This window comes from Pagrus major, chromosome 14 (genome assembly GCF_040436345.1).
Source record: "Pagrus major chromosome 14, Pma_NU_1.0".
In the NCBI taxonomy this organism is placed as follows: Eukaryota; Metazoa; Chordata; class Actinopteri; order Spariformes; family Sparidae; genus Pagrus; species Pagrus major.
The window spans coordinates 16,035,363-16,057,069 of record NC_133228.1 but is presented as its reverse complement, the minus strand read 5'-3'; the positions used below and the strand labels follow the sequence as shown (position 1 = coordinate 16,057,069).

Below are 21,707 nucleotides of genomic sequence, written 5' to 3'. Positions count from 1 at the left end.
GAGGGAAATCCGACAAGCCAATTTGTGGAAGTATCGCGTCTTCGCATCTCATCAAAGACATTTAATACCAGAATTCCTTTAATTTCTGTCAGCGGGAAACTTTTTACCACATCCCTTACAGTGTGGCTTCCTCACCCCTCTGGTGTGTGGCTGTGAGTTATGGAGGTGTTTAGATGTGCATATTATGTTGTGTCCCAGTTTAGCTGCAGGCTGCTGTGGTCTAACAAGGCAAGTGAACAGAGCTGATATGTTGCAGCCATTGCTGCCTGACACACTTCTGAAAAATGTCAACAAAGTGGGGCAGACAAGGTTGGAGTGAACTCTTGGCTCACTCAAAGTCCCTTCTTGAAGTTTTACCTTTGTGTTCACGCTCCTTCTCTCTCTTTTTCTCTCCTGCCGTTTTGCTGTATATTCTGTCTCTCGTATTCTTCTCTCTTTTTCCCATTTCCCATTGAATAATTGTGAATCTACAAGCCCATTATACTGTATAGCAGACAGATAATAAATAAAATTTGTCATTCCTGTGAGTCATCATCTGCATCGTTTGTCAGTGTCTTGTCTGCTGGAAACAGTCCAAACTGTGCACTCCATCTGCGTGATACAGGCCCTATTTTTACCCAGGCTATGCCCCAGGGCAAGATGATGCAGCCTGTGCAGAATTAGCCACTGTGTGTGTGTGTGTGTGTTTGTGTGTGTGTGTGTGTGTGTGGCTTCTAGCTTCTAGCACCTGCCAATGGGAAAAATGGCAGACTAAATGCAAATCCTGTTTGTGCACCGAAGGGTCTGACCTCACCCGACACCTTAAATGCACTTTACCTTGACATCCATCATGTCTTCAGCATGGTTCTACCACTGAGGGCTGACACTGTAATGGGGCAACATTAGCATGATGTTGGGGCAAGTTGTGCTGTATGAATTGCTGAGCTTCGCATGGTTCAGCTTTTGGTTACTTATTTTGTAGATAGACCAAGCAACAATGACAGATGGTAAAAAATATAGCAGAGAAATCCTCTTGCAGGAAATCCTTATCTGTAAACTGTTATTAGTAAACTGCCTCAAGCTTGTTTAACTGTTTTTTTTTGTCAGTGTACGGGGGGCCTACCCTCGTTGGAATGGAAAGATAAGTGAAAATGATTGATTGTATCCGAGTCGTTTGTCATGCACTGACAATCCTGACAGTGCAATGGATGGCTTTCTCATTTGACCTCTGAGGACGTCAAATGAAAACAATATTGCACTTGCAGCCACTGGCCTGCTCTGTTAACTGAGTTTATGATATAATACCAACGGGTGGTGGTTGACGGATTGAGTGGCGCGTCAGCTGTGACGACGCAGTGGGTCGTCAATGTGTCCCTCGCTTCATTTGACTCCCACGTCAATCTGTCCTCCATCCAGCTTGAGAGGAGATGGGTGGGACATACGACGAGAAAGAGAGAGAGGCAGAGGTACCAGGAATAAATGACAGAATCAGAGAGATAGATATTAAGTGATAGGTAGTAAGGCTGAACGATATAAATTGCAAGCATTTTAACAATATTGTGATCCTGATTGATTAATTATTTAGTCTATTAAATGTCTAAAACTAGTGAAAAATGCTCATCATTTTGTTTAACCAATTGTCCAAAACCCAAAGACTCTTCATTTACTATCATAAATGACAAAGAAAAGCAGCCAATCCTTACATTACGAAGCTGGAACTAGCAAATGTTTATTCATTATTTTCAAAATAGTTGGTTTATAATTTCTTTTGACAGACTTATCGTCTTAATCTACTGAACATTGCAGCTCTACAAGACATGCTGTTGTGATAACAGCAGGTCAGGAATTATCATTCCTATCCATTGTCACGAGTGTGAATAATTTTTTCACTTACAGTAATCAGGTTTAATGTTTTCTGCTGATTTGCTTGCATCTGCATAACTCGAGGATATTTAATTGAGATCCTCATGAAGAAGAGAGCTCTCCCTCTCAAACAGATTTATGCAGTGCACCAAAATATAGGAAATATACAACTGGGGCTTCTAACATTGCTAACTTACAATGTGTTATTAAAAATTACCAAATAACATGGCATTACATGCAGTACATTTCACCAAATCATTTCTTATTCATTCCTGCTCTCCTGCCAGTAGTCATGGTGCACTGGCAGCATTGTGCCAAACTAATGAACAAACTCACACCAGGGAAGGAGAAAAAGACAAAGCTAGCCTGGGGGAAGAAGAGAAAAGATAAGAGAAGTTCAGTGTGCCCTACAGGCTCTAAGGCAGGATTGGACTATCACTTTAATTTCCCTCTCTCTGTTCATTTGGAGTGGTGGAGTTTGGCTGCAGGTGAAATCCCTGTTTAATTACAAGTGGAGGGGGCAGGAAAAGAGTAGGATAAAGAGAAGAACAGAGAGGAGGCAGAAGAATTAGTTAATAATAAAAGTCTCTGCAGATTTATTAAATGATCACTTTCCCACTGCAGGTTGACTCAAAGGCCCCTGGCATTATGTAAGGAGGAGGGGTGACGGAGAGAAAAAAAGGAGAGAGGAAAGAAAAACAAAGTCGAGCTTTATCATCTCCTCAGTGAAATGATGAAGATCTTGAAGTGGAAATTCTAAATACACTCAAAGCGAAGACTCTTCCTCCATCTCTCCCTTAGACCTTAGACACACGCTCTTACTGTATATATGCTGCATATTTAATTTGATACCATTGTGCCACCACAGTAAATGATCAAATAATCTAATACATCTCCGTCTCTCTCCCGACATATTAAGACATCACGTACATCTGTGATCTTGGCCTCTTTTAAAAGCAGGATTATATTCAGCCGCTTCCATCTCTTCCTATTGTGAAAGGCGGCAGAGTGTGGGGTGTAATGGCTGTCATTTTCTCACCTGAAACAGGAGGGAATTATAAATGCCATGCACCCCATCCTTTGTATTTATCCCTGCTGATATGATAGCGCAGCCATAGTGAAGAGACAGTGAGCCGTAATGGTTGCCCCTCTGGCAAAGCCCACGAAGAAGATTGCATGAAATGAATGTGATATCGAGATGAGAGAGACAAGGGGTGCATTGGGTCGTTTAGCCACCAAATCCCTCAATTTTTTTTTATAAAAGAGGGGACAAAAGTGTTGCCTGTTCGAGTGTGAGTGTGTGTGCCAGATAGAGAATGGAGGCACTGGAGAGATGATGAATGTATGATCTTACACACCTCAGAGCGTCTGAGTGACAGAGAGAGAGAGACAGACAGAGGGAGAATGAATGATATCAGGATCCGTGCTCTGGAACAGAGGATCCACATTGGCACCCATTGCTTCTGCTGGGCCCTGAATGTGGTGTGTGTTTGTCTTTGTGTGTGTGTGTGTTTTTATCTGTTGAGAAAACCATTTCCCCGGATGCAGGCATCTGAGGCCTCGATAGGCATCAGGAGGTCCCTTCCATTCTGCAAAGTCTAAATCCGTGTGTGTTTTTGTATGTGCGTGTACATGAGAGTACACACACGTGCGTATCGGCCTATCTGCTGCCGATGAAGTGTTAAATTATAAAGCGTTCAGATATGGTGGCATTGTTTGCTACAGTTCTGTCTGGGTGCTTAGCTTTTATGGCAGATCACGAGGTGACAAACCACTCGATGCGGTGACATAGCTACGTAGATTACATAAACACACACACACACACACACGGGGAGATTGTGGTTTCATACACTCTCATGATAAGGCTTTGGCAGCTGAAATCCTTCCATAGGCTAACACAATGGCCTTTCTCTTCATTGACTAAGAGGTTATTTAGCTGGCAGTGGGCCGAGGCAGTGGTAGATTTTAGGAGGAGGAGCAGGATTGGTGGAGAGTGACAGGAAGGGAGGGAATCTATCATGTGAGATGCAATAAGGATCAGTGTTGAGTTTGATCATGTGCACACACACTTGCGCCACTATCTCTCTGATTCCATCTTAAACTCATTCCCTTTATCTACCTAATGCAAATGCAGCTCTACACAGTAGGGAGGGCAAAACATACCAGCTGATTTTTTTATTCTCCCCAGAGCACACACTTACACACACACACACACACACACACACACACACACACACACACACACACACACACACACACACACACACACACACACACACTTAACACACAAAGATACACTTGCATTCTTTTATATCTGTAATAGCATGCCGGATTCCTCTTGACTTTGACAAGGAGATACGCCCCCTCTGAATTCATTAGGCTGTGTGTGAATGTGTGTCAGTGTGTGTACATGTCTGCCGCTATTTATAGTATTTGGAGAGATACACAGAAGAGACATAAATGTAGACAGCAAGAGAGAGAGTGATGTAGTAGTGTGTTTTTGAGTATCTCAATCGTGCCAGTGTGTCGGTGTCTGACTCCAGTTGAAAGTATGTTTGTGGTGCATCTGTGTGAGCAAACATGTTGAAATATGACTTCACTATGACTGTGAGCAAAATTGTAAGATTTGACTTGGTGTGTTTTTATTTGAAAGAGAGAGACAGAGCATGAGATGCTGGCAGAGTTGTGCTGTGTGATAGTCTTTGCGTCCGACAGAGAGAACCGCCGTCAGTGCCAGGCTGCGCTTTAGAGATACCACTACGCATAGGCATTTCTGATCTCTTGTTACATTCAGCCATGCCCTACATTGGACGGTTTAATTATGGCTTTTCATACCCTCAAATGTTGAATTTAGTCAGTAAAATGTGCTGCGGAGACATGTATAATTGCATCACTTATATCTGGGGGTATGAAGAGAGACTAGTATCCAAAAGAATTTGATCCTCAGCACCCACTGTTGCACTGAAGCAGTGAAGTGATTTGAAAATTGCCTAGATTACATCAGTGCCCATCATCACTGCCATAGTGTCTTTAAACGAGGCACTAAATTCAAATCCCCAGCAAGCTGCACTGATGCTCATTGCATATTTCGACCTCAGACTTAAAGCTGACGAAGAAGAAGAAAATGACGTTAACATATGAGCAGAGGATTGGAAATACTCCCTAAATTGAAACATTATGTCATCACAGTCAAAATACTGGAGAGAATTTGCAGGGAAAGTGAACATGAGATGTTTTATTAAGCCGTATAAGTAGGCGAAACATTATCCCTTAGCAGGAACTAGTTGCTGGACAGTATGTGGGGGGAAAAGTAGCAAATTATACACACATACATTTTTTATGTGTCCAACATTGATACCATTTTGGATGAGGTTAGAAAAAAATCCTTAAATATATATTTGACTTAAAAGAACCTCTGAAACTAGAAACAGCCAAATCCAACAAAACTAGAATCATGGCTATCAGCAATGCAACAAATTGTGGACTTGAAAAAAATAACCTTTACAATCAGAGATTGCATAAGTATATAGAATAAGATGTACCCAAATGATAGTAAATAATTGAATAATAAATAATAATATTTCAATCAAGCACAAGATTTTTAAACAACTATCTGGAAGATGATGAAGGAATATTGCAATAAATTATTAAAAAACACATGCCAGGGAATGTGGCAGAGAAAGTAAAAAGAGTTAATTCCCTGCATCTAAAACTCATATTTCAGGACTGAATTTCCAGTTAGTGTGCGGGCACACACACAAACAAACACACCCACAGAGCTTTACCCTCATCATAACCCAATATCTGTCCCACACTGATGATGTCGTCTCTGTTTCCCGGCTGTCATCGGTGAGCAGCGTGAGTGACAGCGGTCATCCACCAATGACGGCTCATTAATCAAAAGTGCCAGCATCACCTATTATTGCACCATGCTGTTACCATGGTGACGAGAGGAGGGGGACGGCTGAGATCTACTTCAGCTTTGCCCCTTGCGCTCGGTCACTCAAGGCCCATGCCAATCAGTGCCAGTCAATGCCAGTTTGAATTGGCAGGGCTATATATCATAATGGATGGACTGCTCTCCCAAGTGGCCAAGTTTCCCATATGGAGCCAGTGGAGGAAGATGGAAGCTGTCAAGCAGTTACATTTTAATGAAAATCAGTGCTGATACAAAATGCTTCGCATTATCACTTTACACATGAGTTAGGTTTGTTTGCTTGCCTGTTTTGACTCTGAATACTGCTTGACACAGTGCTTTAGTGTATTGCATGTTGACTAGATTTTTTGATTTTTTTTTGCTTTTCTCTCAAAATATATAAGCTCTGATATAGTCTAATAGAGACGATTTACAGCTATTTTAATTAATTGTAATATTCTGGTTTTGTCTTAGTCATTCAGGATGCAAACAATAATTCAGCAACAAGTTATGTTCTGTTTTGAGTAAAGATTGCAAATATCACTGTTCACCTCTCTACCCACACATACCCTGTATAGTACCTGATGGCAACAAGTTCTATTCCTGTTCTGTCCTATTCTGTAGAGGTTGTCTGAAGTACTCTGCTACATTTCTAGTAGATTAGATGCAACACCTTTGACCATGAAAACTGACTGTTATTCAATGAGTCATACTCCCTGTACAGCTTCACTCTCACTATTTTTGAGGTTTCATGTTACCTGTAAGCCATCAGTGGTGCAAAAGGAATAGAAATTCATTATGCTTGTCTAGCCTGAGGAGAATTTTTGTAAGTTGGGAAATAACTGAAAATTGTATTTTGATGCCCCTTATCCATTAAATTATTATGATAGATTCAATTTCACTGTCAGTCTCTCTCTCTCTGGGAAACACACACACACTCACATCTTGAACCAAGCTTGCAGATACGTTCTCCATCACATTCGAATTCTTCCCATGACATACCCAAACAGTGCAGTTCTTGAATTCTTTGACACATCAAATCTCCCTTGTGTTTCTTTCTTTCTCTTGTAATGTTTCCTTGTAATATTTTTACCTATCTCTCTGTCTGCCATATTTAATCCTTTTTCTGTGTTTCTCTGCAGCTGTCTCGGGTGCCAGTGGAGGCCTGTGGTCAGTATTCGACCTGCAGTGACTGTCTTGGTTCAGGAGATCCCCACTGTGGCTGGTGTGTCCTGCACAACACGTAAGTACTACTTTTACTGTCATACATGTGCACAGACCTATACAAACACACACGCACATCGACATTCCCTGTTTCTATTTCATTTTTAAGGCATACAAACAATATTACATACAATATTTTCTCATTTCTGTCCAATTCATTCCCCAAGCTCCAATATACGAACCAGACACTGTTAGGGTGGATGGGTGTAGTGTTCAGGTTGTTAGCCTCCCCTACCTCCACGACGCCTGGGCCAATGCCCAGTAATCCATCCCTTGCAGCCCTTGAGCATTCAGGGACTCCTCTCGCCAACCCAGGCCAACTCTCAGATTGCTTTCTTGGGGTTCGGCCTTGTGCCAGCGTCCCCCTTGGATCCATTACCAAACCTAACCACTGGCATTGTTTACCAGTCCTGAAACCAGAGCCTGGTGAGAGCACAGACACTGGCGGGCACGGCCAGGCCTCTGATGGGCACCGCTCCAGACTTCAGGAGGTGACATGAAGAGAGAGATAGCTTATGTTATTGTTACTGAACTGGAAACTGTTGAGATATATCTGAGAGTATCTCACTGACCACAATTCTATTTCTTTTGCTTCTCCTTTAAGCTTGTCTGTATGTGTCATATACTTTTTCTCACGCACACACACAGATGCACACAAATTCACACACACCCCAGCTGCTGTCAAACCCTTGTCCCTCAAGATTGGAGTAGAAGATAGTGCTTGCTAGGGGGCAGGGAGATTTCCCACTCCACTGTAAACTGAAAATTGGTGTCTTGTGTTGGTGCTAGCCCTTGGGTACAGGGTGCGTGTATGTGTGTGTGCGTGACTGAGAACATTTAGGACCTTTATCCCTGCCGGTATGAGAGGACATGGCGAGGGCAGAGAAGAGGTGTGAGTGTGAGAGAAATAACACACAAAAACTAGAACGGAGGGAAGATGGACAGAAAGATTGAGAAAATGAATGGCGAGATGACAAGAGGGAGCAGTGGGGAAGCAGACTAGAAGATAATGGAGGAGTAAATTCTGACAAAGACATAAAGCAAAGAAAGCTATCAGGATCGTCATCCTGGACACAAACTTTTAAGGGAGAAGAGATGTGAAAGGAGTGAAATGTGATAAATTGACAGAGATCTGGAAAAAGAGCAAGTTTATGTGCAGCATTGAAGGAAGGAGAAATAGAGGATGAATCTGTTTGAGGTCTCCAGGGTAAAAAGTGCATTAGCAGACAGAGGACACACTCTGATGGGTTATGGGTCACATACCAGAGCTTAGAGGCAAAGACACACACACGCACACACACACACACACACACACACACACACACACGTATGTGTAATGCGTCAGTCTAGAGTTTCATGTTTATCACAATTTCTTGTATTGAACTCCCTCTCTAAACACTCAATACTTAACCAAACATTGATCAACCATTTGGTGTATTCTAGCAGATAATTTCATTTAAAGATAATTTATCCAAAGATAGAGTAGTTGGATCAATATAAACAACAAATTAAAGGCCCCCAGTGAGCAGCCATCTTGCAAATGTTTGCCAGTACTTGCAATTTAAATATAATCTTAAGTGTGTGTGACTGTATGTGAATATGGTCTGCATGTGAGTGCGTGTTCTTTACTTTGTGTGTTTGTTTCTGTGTGTGTGTGTGTGTACAATGTGTACAAAGCCATTAACACCCTGGACATCCTCCCGGTCAGAGCAAATGGGTGGCCACAGATTGGCCTGTCACACTTAGCCTGATAGAATCAGCTCACCTCAGCTGACGCCTCTCTTCACTCACATACACACAAGGGCAGTCATACACACACAAACACACCCACACACACGCCTTTCGTGCCGGAGAATTAGTGTCAAGTCGCCAAAACGAGAATAGAGGCCAGAGAGGGGGAGAGAAAATAAGCAAAATGCCACTTTAGTCGATCTCAGGTGTCTAGGCGTTTGGCCATTACAAGGACAGAAAGGGAGATTACAGGTGTGTTTTGTGTGTGTGAGGTTGTGAGTTGTGAGCACACACACATGCCGGCTGTCAGTTGGACACATTTTTGCCTTACTTTCAGCCTTGTGATGCACAGACACACACGAAAATACACACACACACACACACACACACACACACACACACACACACACACACACACACACACACACACACACACACACACACACACACACACACAGCTGAGTATGACTGATTGATCAGAGTTTTACCTTTCCCAAAGTCCCTCCTCTTCACCGCTCTCCATCCCCCATCTTGTGAATTCTTAACAGGGTCTTGGTGTAACTAAAACTCCCCTGAGCGCCACCTCTACCACAGGGCAGGACTGTGCTATAATCACTCCTGTTTGACTGCTCTGTGTCATTTTCTGTTATATCAACCACTGTTAATCTTTGCCACCTGAGATATTTATTGTGTTAGCCTTGTTAAGTAAGGTAAACTTCATGTAAAGTTTACATTTTAGGCTAAATAACCAAATGAAGGCTTCACCTGGAATTCACATTGACTCTGTTGTCACTTACTACAAGTACTCTTGCCACATTGTAGTTGTCAGATTAAAGCAAACCTTGTTGACTTGTTGCTTCAAATAATGGAGGGTAATTTAGCAACACCCAGTTTATTGTGTTAGGATAATGTGTCAAAAACATATCACTTTTGTAGTGAAATAAAATCAAATTTTAGGTATGCTTCTCTCTTACTCCCTATTCTCTTCCTGTCTTTCACACATTTGGAATAGTGGGATAGCATGGCTCATTAGGGGATGCTATACAGGATGTGCACTGGTTGTGCAAGCCACACACATGCAAATATATGTGCACATATATAGGTGCATAAATCCTGCACACACAGTCAGTAGAGTACTCTGCATAAATATGTTACCTTTTCCCTACAGGTCAGTTCTGCTTGGCCCCTTCAGGATGATTATAAAATAATTGGCTGTCCGGACACATAAAAGCACACACTGAGATGACACAGCCCTGCAATTTATCTTTTGATGGTTCCTAAATAAACTGTGTATGTATCTCTCAACTCCCTTCCGACGCCTCCTTTATTTAATGAAGTGTCACATGAGGTCAGTAGTGGTACAGGACCATTAATGGGCCTGATTCACAGCCTGAGAGTACATCCCTGCAGGTCCTGCAAATATACATACACAAGAAAAAAAATAGTCTGCACAGACACATGGTCAGTGTACAATACATGGGGGGACACATGGCCAGTGTACAATTTCAGAAAGTATCTTTGTCGTCAACCTCTATTTTTATCATATTTGCAGTCTCTGGAATCACCAGACTTCAAGCGTCAAACACTTTGGTCTCTCTGGTCATTCTCCTACCCCCTAAGAAGAAATAGGCAATAAGTGTTGCTGTATATAGTTTAAATGAGCCGTTGAAGGAAAAAAGGAAGTGCTATCTTGTAAGGTAGAATGTGTGGCTGAATTAACTACGCATTAAAAGTCTATCCTTGGTGAGTAGCTCTGGCACACACATTCACACAAACACACACACATATCCAGTCAGAGCTGAACTACTTGATATTCAGAGGATAGAAATATGTATTCTATGTCCTTCATTCTTCTTTCACCTCCGTTTGAGTATCTTAGCAGAATAACATGTTATTTATGTAGCTCCGAGTTAAAAATGACTACACTTGAGATAGATGTATAGACACAGGGGTGGAAAGGTGGCTGGTGAACATGATAGGGTATCACAGTTGTGTTAATAACTCACTGCTCATCTACTGGATGGCTGGACATTAAAGTTTGTACTTTTATTTTATGGACATCAGAGCTTTTTTATTGGGGGAGTCATTGAAAAACAGTAAAATAACACAGACTTGTACAGCTTCCACTGCTCTGCTATCCACTTGTATGCTGAGTGCATTCATAAAATTTGTATTTCACAACAGCAATGGTTAAAAACACTACTGACAATTCTCTCATGTTTGCCTCCAGTTCTGTGATTGGCCAGGAGTCCTGCTCAGTCATAGCTTGAATAGATTAACATGACATTACAGAATGTAGCCAAAGGGAAAACAAATGACTGAGCATCCACTAGTGAATGGCAGCATTTTGATGCCCACAGGGTCAGTATGAAGTGCTGTGGAGAAAAGGGACAGCAGGTGGATGTGATGTGAATTATAATGGAGTATAGTTTTGTTTTTTTTTGTCTTCATATTCAATGCCATGCTATCTTGTGAAATGCTCTTCCTGGACTGGCCAAGGATAAAGATATTTCTACAAAGAACACCATGCCCAGTACACTGCAGACCAAAGGCTTATATCATGTATCTTTAATAACATATAGCAAAAAGGCCAAAATACCAGGACCTCTTAGAATACACACAGAAACACAGACACACACGCGCACACACACACACACACACACACACACACACACACACTTATTTGTGCTGGAAGGAGGGGTGTTGAGGGAAAGGATACCATGCGGTTCATCTTCAAAGTGTTCTTCCAGATAGTTTGTTGTTCCCAATCAACCTTGAAATCACCTCACCGGGCCGAGCAAGCTCTCTCTCTCTCTCTCTCTCTCTCTCTCTTTCTCTCTCTCTCTCTCTCACTCTCCCTTCCTCTCTCTCTCTCTCTCTCTCTCTCTATATCAGCATTGCCTTTATTTACTTTATAGATCGGTGAGAGGAGCTGTTAGAGAGAACACCAGGGGAAGAGGAGAAAGGCAATCAATAGTACAGGGGAGGAAATCAACAGGAGTGCACCTGTGTGTGTGTGTGTGTGTGTGTGTGTGTGTGTGTGTGTGTGTGCACGTGTGTGTGTCTGATTGCAGTCATTGTCCTTGACAAACACTGACCATTTGGAAAAGCAAATGTCTTCATTTATAGACATATGCTCCTATTTATCCTATCAGCTGTGTATCCTATGTGCCCCCTATATAAAACTTTGTGTCAAACCTGAAGCTTCACCTGTCAACCAAACTGTCTTGGCCCATCACACCCATGCTCTCCTCTGCTGAGATGCACGACTTATGCTAATGCCTGTCTAGCTCGGCAGGTGAAAGGAAAGTCTTCACTCATATCAGCCCCCCTTTTCATCATTCCCCTTCTTTCCACTCTTTTACCACTGACATTGGATGTCACACTCCGTCAATCAGAGGAGAGTCTCATAGAGGACTCTTACAGGAGATTACCTCTGAGGGAGTGTGTGAGAAGCAGCCTATGTACAGTAGCAAACCCAATACATACATACTCATATTGTCTCTCATTTATTTCTTACCCCTAAAAACACACACACATACAAACACATACATTATACTATACACTTATACTTACACATACTGTCAATTGCTGCTGCACCTCTATTTACCCTCTGTCCAAATGCTATGTTTTAGCTCCTTTCTCTTTAAGGTCCCCCCTCCCAAAAAGCCCACTCTGCTCTGATTGGTCAGTTCTCAAAGGCCTGAGCGGGCATCGCTCACCTTGTTTCTACTCAGCTCTGCCGGTGTTTTTGCAGCCACGGCTGTGCAGGGAGCTTCCCTGAGGGCAGTGACTTTATAGTTGTGACATTACAAACTTACGGAAGTCCCGATGACTTGTTTAAAGGGTGCTTCATAATTAAATAAGACAGGAAATCTCACTTTCTACAACATGGGACCTTTACATTTTCTTTCTGTTTTGACAAAACTTTATTCATTTTCTAATATTTGTTGTTCTATTCAGCCTGTTCAAACCTTTTATGTGTCTTACTGTTTACACTAGTCTGACATGGCGTATTCCTTTTTCTGTGCTGTTTCCATCCACACTTCAACCCCTTCAACTAAGGGAGGGGGAATTACGCAATGAGCCAGTATGCCAGAAGTATTACAGCTACGTTATGGATATGTTACCTCCCGTAATGCCTGTCTGTCAGCTGTCAGTTTTGTAAGTGGTTAACTAGGTTGTCAACGTGCCTGTCATGTGTGACAGCCAGACAGATTGGAAACCATATTTGGAGAAGTAGCATTGTCAAAATGAATGTCATCATATTTGGCATGGATGTTGAGAATATTTCACATTACTCTGTGATATCAGTGTCAGTTTGGAAGAAGTGGTGCTAATGTTGCAATATCTTCACATTAATAATTGGTTTGACATATCTCAATCTCTGCTTTTGGCTGCGATACGAGTAATATTCCCAGAGCACTGAAATAATTTTCTGTTTCTCATTTTTTTCGTACTTTTTCATTTTATTTTACTCCTCCTCCGGTCGTTCTCGCTTCACTATCATTCAAATCACACTCCATCTCCAGCAGGCTTGTCACATGCTATATTTTTGTGTGTATGTGTGTGTTAATACAGATTTATGAATCTGCTTCCATGAATCCACTCACAGTCTGTGTATATTTATTTATATATCACCACCGTCAATGTGTGTTTGGTGCATTGCACCCCGTTATACACTTTAACTTTCGCATACGTGTGATCTGACACGGGATCTGCATGTGTCAGATCCAAGTATGTTGTGTGTTCAGAAGCATGTTTGGCCATAAACGGCATCACTCTCCTACTCCTTTTAACTCTTCCTCTCTTCTCTTTTTCCAAACACTCATAAACATCGATCCCTCCATCCTGAAGTGGAACAGGGACAGTTAAGTCATCTGTGCCACTGGCCACAGGCAAATGCCTTCTCCTAGTTCATTAGAGAAGGTCTGCTGTACAATCAATAGTAAACTTCTGGAGGTAGATTGTAATACACAAGGGAGTCCCAGACAATCTCATACGACTGTTTGTACATTTTACTTTGTAGTAGCACTCAAAATGAACAGATCAGATAAGTCTCAATGTTTTTATGAAGTTGTATTCTGGAGTCATGTAATCACGTCTTGATAAACAGTTGTCACGCATGTACATGCTCATTAGGATGATACAAAAAAGTTCAAGAAGTCATAAGTAAACACACAAAATGGCTGATGAAACTTGCAAGTCATGCTGCAGAGCGTCTTGTCTTCTAAAGCCTTTGTTTTCCCAAGACATCTTTGGTGCTGTCAAACGAATAACCTTTTCAGAGGGAAAAGCTAATTGGCAGATCCATTGAATGCTTTTTCTTTCTCTCTCCCCCCTCTCCCTCTCTCTCATATTAATTCTGCACCGCCGCTACCTGTCGCTGTGTCACAGTCATCCGTTACCTCAGTGTGCTCATTACTGTGGTATGCCACACTAATGCTAATTAAATTGCAGCGGCACAATTAGCATGCTACCAAGGACTCGTGTTTGGTTGTGTCGACCACTAGCCTTCCCCTGGAGATAGCCAAAAGAGCCTTGAAACATATTGTTGGCAGAGAAAAGAGTTGTTTAGATCAAACAAAGTTTTTACCATAACGTCAGAGTGACATCTAAAATTAGGCTGTCACCTTTAAGTAAAAACCTTAGCTTTGAGCTTGTATTAGAAGCCAAGCTAAAAGTAAGTAAGCAGATACTCCAAACATACTAATTTGTGTGCTAATTGCCTAATTGCCTCTTTTCTGTTGCCTGTGAAGGACTGAGCCTTTCCAGGCTTCCCCTTTCATACCCAATCATCTGTTACCAATCAACCTGTTTACCTGTGGAATGATCCAAACAGGTGCTTTTAAAGCATTCCACAACTTTCCCAGTCTTTTGTTGCCCCGTCCCAACTTGTTGAAATGTGTTGCTGGCATCAAATTCAGAATAAGCATATTTTTTTACAAAAAACAATACAGTTGATGAGGTAGAACATGTAATATATTATCTTTGTACTGTTGTAGAAAATGTTCACTTTTATTTTGTTTTTGACTCAGCTTTCCAATACTTTTTAGAATCATTGTTGTACAACCAAAAAGTTTATTTTTTTGTGATGCAGACAAAAGTTTGATAAAAGACGAAGTTGCCTTTGTAGAAGAACACTTTAATTAGTGGACTTTCTGAGCCAAGATGCAAGGATACTGACAAAGACCGGATAATGAAAGCAAAAGAATAGAGAAGATAATAAATAAACTTGAAGAAACTTTAGAAGACTGAGAAAATATGTTCATTTTGTTCTCAGTCATAACTTGAACCAGACAAAGAATACAAAGACAACAAAAGGCAAAACACAAATGCCAGTATCTTGACAAACTGCAGTGTTTTATCAGCATATCTTGTCACTGAAAGATTCTAAATGAAGGGATGTGTCTGGCAAATAGTATAAGGAGTAATAGTAGTAGTGGGCTTCAAATATGTATCCACTCTGGAAGTTTTGCACTTTGAATCTCATCTGAGATTACAGATTAGACAGTCCTTAAAAATGGCAGACCTCAAACAAATTCCAGGTCCAACAGACCTGAATGATTATTCACCTATAAGATTGTCAAGCCTTTTCATCATAATCCACTTAAAATTAGTTGCAACTATGACAATGGGCTGCTCAGCCTCGTATCAGCAAGTAGATTAACTGGACTTCAAATATCAAATAGCGCTTAAAATGACTTGGTCAACTCTCCAAGTTAAATTTATTCCAAGTTGTTTCTTTGATCTTGAGATCCTAGCATCCATGGCACTTGCTCTGATGTCTGTGCCCAGGGGAGGATGGCCATCCCCTGAGTATGGGTGACTGGTTTCACCCTCCCCACACCCCCACCCTCCACCTCTTGCTGGATGCTAAGGGAAGTTGAGGGAAGGGAACAAGGCCAAGAAGTGACAGGGGCATCAGGACGGAACGGAGCGCTGCACCTCCCAGTTCCCTCTCAACTGTCACCATCATAGTACGAAGACACACACACACACATGCACATAAAACAATCTGGCTAGCACCAACACACATGCACAAGCACATACACAACAACTGCATGCCCACTTCTAAGTCAGGACCATTGCTCACTGTCACCCATTGTCACCATACCGCACACAGGGAAATACAGACACTTAAAAATGGACATGCACACACTCACAGTAGGGAAGGTGTCTTGCTTTTGTCCGGCAGAGCATGAAGGCACAGGGACTGACATGAGACAGAGACGAGGAATGAGAGATGCGCTGACAGTCAAAGGAAGTAAAGGTACACGGTGATGTCTTCCACATGATGAGAGGGGATAAAAAAGAAAGAGAGGGTAGATAAATTCACAGAGAAGAAAGAGTGGTGAGTGATGGAAGGTGTTTTTTTTGTATGCTGACCTGAACTTCACCACAGTTAACTTTAACCACAGTTAATAGCCACTAGGCTACCAAGGGTTTTTGGGGGTAAGGTTTTGCAGTTTCAGCTGGTGTCATCAGGTTTTTCTTATTGCAAAAATGTCTAGACTGATTACCCCATGCATGTCTGTGCCAGGGAGTCATTGACCATACATGCGACTAAAGCTGGAACGATTAGTCAGTTAATCAATTTGTCAGTTGAAAGAAACTGTTTCTCAAAATATATTAGATAATCGATTCATTTCTGTCATTTTTCAAGCTTAAATGTCACAATGGCTGCTTCCTTTGTCATATAGGATAATTTTGGACTGTTTATTGAACAAAAGAAGCAATATGAATAAGTCACTTTGGGCTCTTGGAAATTGTGATGAGCATTTTTCACAATTTTTTGACATTTAATAGACTAAACAATTAATTCATTAATCATGCAAATAATTAGAAATTAAGTTACATATTAATTGATAATGAAAATAATTACATTTCATGTACGGACATACAAGGATAAAATATCCTATATCCTATATTCTGTTTACATTATGATTCTGTCCACACGTGTGAATAAATCCGTCTAAACTAGGAATCGACTTGTCCCTGATTGATTTCAACTTCCTCCGACGCATGGCTCATGAAATCCTCATTTCAAGTGCATAAATTAAACTCCAGGAGCAGGCACTCTGGTTGAGGATATGAGGGTCAACGCATACACACACAAACACACACACATATGGTTCATCTTGACTTTGATGGAGAGCAGCTCTTAAGGAAGGGTACTCATGCAGGTCACACAACATGTCCCATCACATAGGTGGTGATATGGCAAGTGGTCTAGTAAGAACGTTATATAATCCTACTATAATCTCGACTGATTGTTCTGTATTAATATCAGATATTATTGGCAGGGAGATTACTCATGCTTGCCAAGACAATGTAATGTAATTAGTATGTATCTGTATGTATTGATTTACTCACAAGCTGGACACTTTTGAGTGTTTATTGTAACAACCAGGCATTTTTTGTTGACAGTCTGCATTTTTTTTTTTTACCAAATTGCATTGTTGTTATTATATCCTTCAGACTTCTTTTCAGACTGCATTTGATCGATAAACATTAGCAAAACATTTTGTGAATGTAAACTTGTATTGTTTACATTAGCTTGCAGTCTTTTCGCTATCAGCAACATTTATCTTGCCCTGGGTGACTTATTTATGAATATACTCCATAAAGAAGTTGTTTTCAGTGTGTCTTTAGAAATGAAATCTCCAAGAGTAGGACGAAATGGAACCATAGTGTTTTGATAAAAAGCTTTTCACAAGCACTAATATATGAGTCTATTTTGATGTCCTCTCAGTTAGAATAGGCATCTATGCTAATGCAAGTAGTCAGAAATGTATTCTGTTATTTTTATAGTTGCGTGTTAGACACATACAACCAATGAGGTAAGACAATAAATGTAGGATCTGTATCAGGCCTTATATACTGTATACACGTACAGTTCAGAGACCTCTAATTGCCTTTTTCTCTGCTATAGAAAATGATAAGCATAGTTTCAATGTGTTACAAACTGCCTTGTGGCTGTGAGTAAACACACCTTGACTCCACAGGCTGGATATTGACTGCCCTGATCAATAGTATCATATGCCGACTTGTACAGCTGCACACATGCTGGATCGTAACACAATATATGGAAGATAAAAGTCAAGTGCACTATTGAGACCATTGAAAAGCAGCCCTCCAGCGCCCTGCAGTATCACCCCGAGGGGTGGTTATGAAAACATCATCAGACAGGGCACTTCAATTCACAAATACCATGGGATAACACTGCAGATTCAGTGCAATGATAGGGCATTGTTGTTCCTTGTCAGTGTCTGGGCTTTTATTTTATGAATGTCAGGTCAGATTGTTTGTTGATGTCGTAATAAATGGGACAGTGATATATGAGTTGTTTGGAAACATTCCAATATTAGCTTTTACATCCTTTGTCAGTCTTATCCAATCTAAGCTATCACGTTATTTCACTTTTATCATCTCTAAATACAAAGAAAGAGGAATATCAAATCTCCCATGAACATTTAGCAATGACTTAGTTAACTGGATGATTACAAAGAATCATTTAGCTAATGACAGTGCCCCTTTCACCCTCTTTTGTGGCACTAAAGTGCTCGTTAATTGTCTAATTTGTTTTTATAAATGTAATTTCATATAACAAAATGATTCAATAATTTAGTTAAATAATTTATGAAAGCTAATTTTGTAAATGACATCTGCTTTGTTGACACACTTTAATCTTCCTGCCCCTCTCACAGACACACCACTACACATCTGAGCCAGTCAGATAAAGATGTTTAATATAGAGAACCTGGCCTAATGGCATCTTCGGGGGCAGCAGTGGCATCATACATGCTAGATAAACAGCCTAATAAGCCTGCCACACTAATAGACCAGCACCAATAGATAGCTCTGCCAGGGGACTGTTTGTTTGTTGTGTGTGTTGCGTCAGAGAAATAAAGAGAGATGAAAGAAGTTGGTGGCATGGCTTTTGACAGCTACTAAAATTGCGTGGTGGAGTGTAAGACACCAAAAGTCACGGCAGAGAGAAACAGCTGCTTCTTGTTTGCCTGCAGGGCCACATTGATGCTGCTGATCACCACCTTTTATGAAATTTAGGATTTATGGAGGTTGTTGAAAATAATAAGTGCTAATAGCCCCTCGTTTTATTAAAATATGTGTTTATGGAACACTGATCAACAATGTCAGGTCAGCCTCGCTCTGTTTTTCATCCATATATTTTTTAAGAGATCGTTTTATCCCATATGGCTACCTGTGCAAACTCTTAGCAGCAGTGTTACTGTGTAATTTTCCGCTCAGCCGGTGCGCTTGCATTGGTAGTACGTAAAAGGGATGGCTCGGAGATTTTCAGGACTTGGGGGGCAGCCACTTTGCAATTTCTATGTCTTTGGGTATGAGCTTGTGTGCGTGTGTGCGCGTGTGTGTGTGTGTCCACAAACGGGAGTAACAGGGTCATGGCCAGTGGGCCAGGTAATGACTCTCCCACAGGCCCCTCCATGCGGATTTCTGCTCTGTGGACCACCACTCTTAATGATAGCACAAGGAGGCACACCGACTGTTGTGTGTGTGTGTGTGTGTGTGTGTGTGTGTGTGTGTGTTTATGTGTGTCTGCAGTCATATGTAAGAGTGAGAGGATGTAGCCAAGCTGAATGTAGATGTGTGTGATGAGACTGAATCTCTGTGACACAGTACCTTATACAGCCTCAGGCTATTAGTATGTATAGGATTCCATATAGTGTCAATGATGCATGGGTACTATGGTAATTGAGTTTCAGTCGGCCTACAGAATACCTATTTGTTGTGCATTGATTTAGCACAAACAGCGCCATAAATGCAGAACCCCAGTTATGTAGTGTACAGAAAACACCCTGCAATTTCAGTGCAGGGGACTTTGTGTCTATATTCGTGTGTACTGTATATTAGTATGATTGTACTGTATGTTCAGGTGTTTGTTTCCTCCAGTGACATGAGCATTTGATAGAGCTGAAGCTGGCTGGACTTCAGCTTTGTGAGAATTTAATAGCTTTCATTTCCCAGACTGCTTGACCTTCTCCATGCCTCACATTAGATATGCATTACACCTGAAGTCTCACATGGCAAGATACATCTGCACCTTCTCTTTAGTAGATTCTCTCTCTTTGCTCCCCTGAGCCCTGCAACCTGCGCCCTGCTGATACTCGACTAGTTTCAGCCACAAGGGATCAAGCCTGGAATTATACTTTGTCCCGATGCCTTCAAAATACCAAAGAATACTTGACACTGACTGTGGCCATTGGGTTTATGTTTTGGTTGCCATGGCACTGTGTTGCATTTAAAGGTGAACTTGCTAACTATTTTTAAAGTTTCTTCTTTTAAAAAAATGTTTTTCACAGATGAAGAAGTTATGACTGTGTGGTTGTCAGTGATGTTAATTTATTAATTTAAAGTTTACTATTTGAAGATACTCTCGTCTGATCTATGTTACAGGATTTGCAGCAAATTATACCTATTTGAATTCATCACTTAATGTTGATTGATGGATATTTCTTTGGTCGGTGTGCACGTACTGCACAGAATCAGTGTAGTCAATTAAATCATCAAAAGGGCTAATGATGATGAATATTTTGTGATGAAATGTATTATCCACAAGACCATCTAGCTCGGCCATGACAGCCTCATCAGCAACAAATGCAGAGGCTAAAAATCCTTCACTGCCCTCTTCTCAGTCTCACTCTAATTGTGTCACCTTATCAAAGGCTGGGAGAAACAAGACTGCAGATTAGTTTCCATTCAGGGCCAATCTAATCCTTTCAGCTCACTCTCTCATAATGTGTCATCGCCAGTCACTCAAACAGCTCTGCACAACAGCAGTGTTTACTAACCAAATGAATAGATGTTGGACATCTAATTCTCCACAAAAAAAGACCCATCCAGGCTTTTTATGACTGTTATTTGAAATCCAAATCGCTTTGATTTCTGGGGTTCTCTAAATGGTCTATTCTTTGATGTTTACAAAGGGCGGGATTGTTTCATATTGTTACAAACGATGCAATCTTCTTTTCTTTCAAGGTCTGTCTGGATAGTAATTGAAAACAATTATCCAGTGCTTTGCTCTGATAATACACCCCTCTTACATCAGTAAAAGCATGTCTTCAATATACTCAGCCAGAACAGCTACATAAATTCATTTGAGTTAATCCAAATCAATATGTGTACATGTCTTACACATTGGTGAGAGATTCAGTCAGGATGTAAGACTGCTTTTTCAAGAAAAATGCATATATGTTAGCTGATGTCACCCACTACCATTACAGTAGGGATTTCTGCTGGAATACACAGCAGAATGAGCATGAACTTCGAGGTACATCAGGAAAGAAATCAAATAAAATTAGTTCTAGTAATTGAAACTATGCTAGGATTGCATCAGTATGTACATTTTGAAGATGAAATACAAGCTAGAACGTCCAGTTTGAAGCCTTTTCAGATGCCAAAACACCACATCAATAGCCCATCCTCCTTTGAGCCAAACTGCATGACAGTTATTTTCTCCTGTCCCAGTGTTTGCGAGGTAAACAGTGTGTTGGCGGATGACATTGCATTGTGCTTCAGAAAAAATTGACACAGGACCAATTTTTAACCAGAATACCCTGTGTTTTGTTGTTGTAGCCCTATGTGGAGGCGACATTGCAGTGGTCTCATTTATTTGAATGAGAAAACCCGTAGCTTTTTCTGCAGCAGTGCAATTGTCCAACCCTGGGAGGTAGAGAAATTCAGAGAGAAGAAAAAGCCTCCCTCTTCCGCTGAGTCACAGTCCCTGCATGGGCCATGTCTGGGATGTCAAAGCTAATAATTCGACCTGTTGGCTATTTCATCCTGCCCAGCACGTCTCTGTGACCTTCTGACTCTGAGAAAGAGATGAAACTTACAGTCCCCGCAGGGCTGTGTGACATCTCCAGAGATAAACAGAGGCCATTCAGGTGCCTGCAGTACAATTCACTAGCTTGCACTACCACCTGTATTCATAACTAGTATGGGATAACAC

At 41.2% G+C, this 21,707-nt stretch overlaps 1 protein-coding gene across 2 annotated transcripts in view; it reads left to right on the top strand.

Annotated features, from left to right (window-relative positions):
* Window positions 1-21,707, top strand: part of plxna4 (plexin A4) — a 238,821-nt gene that overhangs the window by 143,596 nt on the left and 73,518 nt on the right. For both annotated transcript variants that reach the window (XM_073480352.1, XM_073480353.1), the window contains exon 5: window positions 6,901-7,001. In XM_073480352.1, the coding sequence (XP_073336453.1) occupies window positions 6,901-7,001 (101 nt within the window). The remainder of the gene's footprint in view (window positions 1-6,900; window positions 7,002-21,707) is intronic.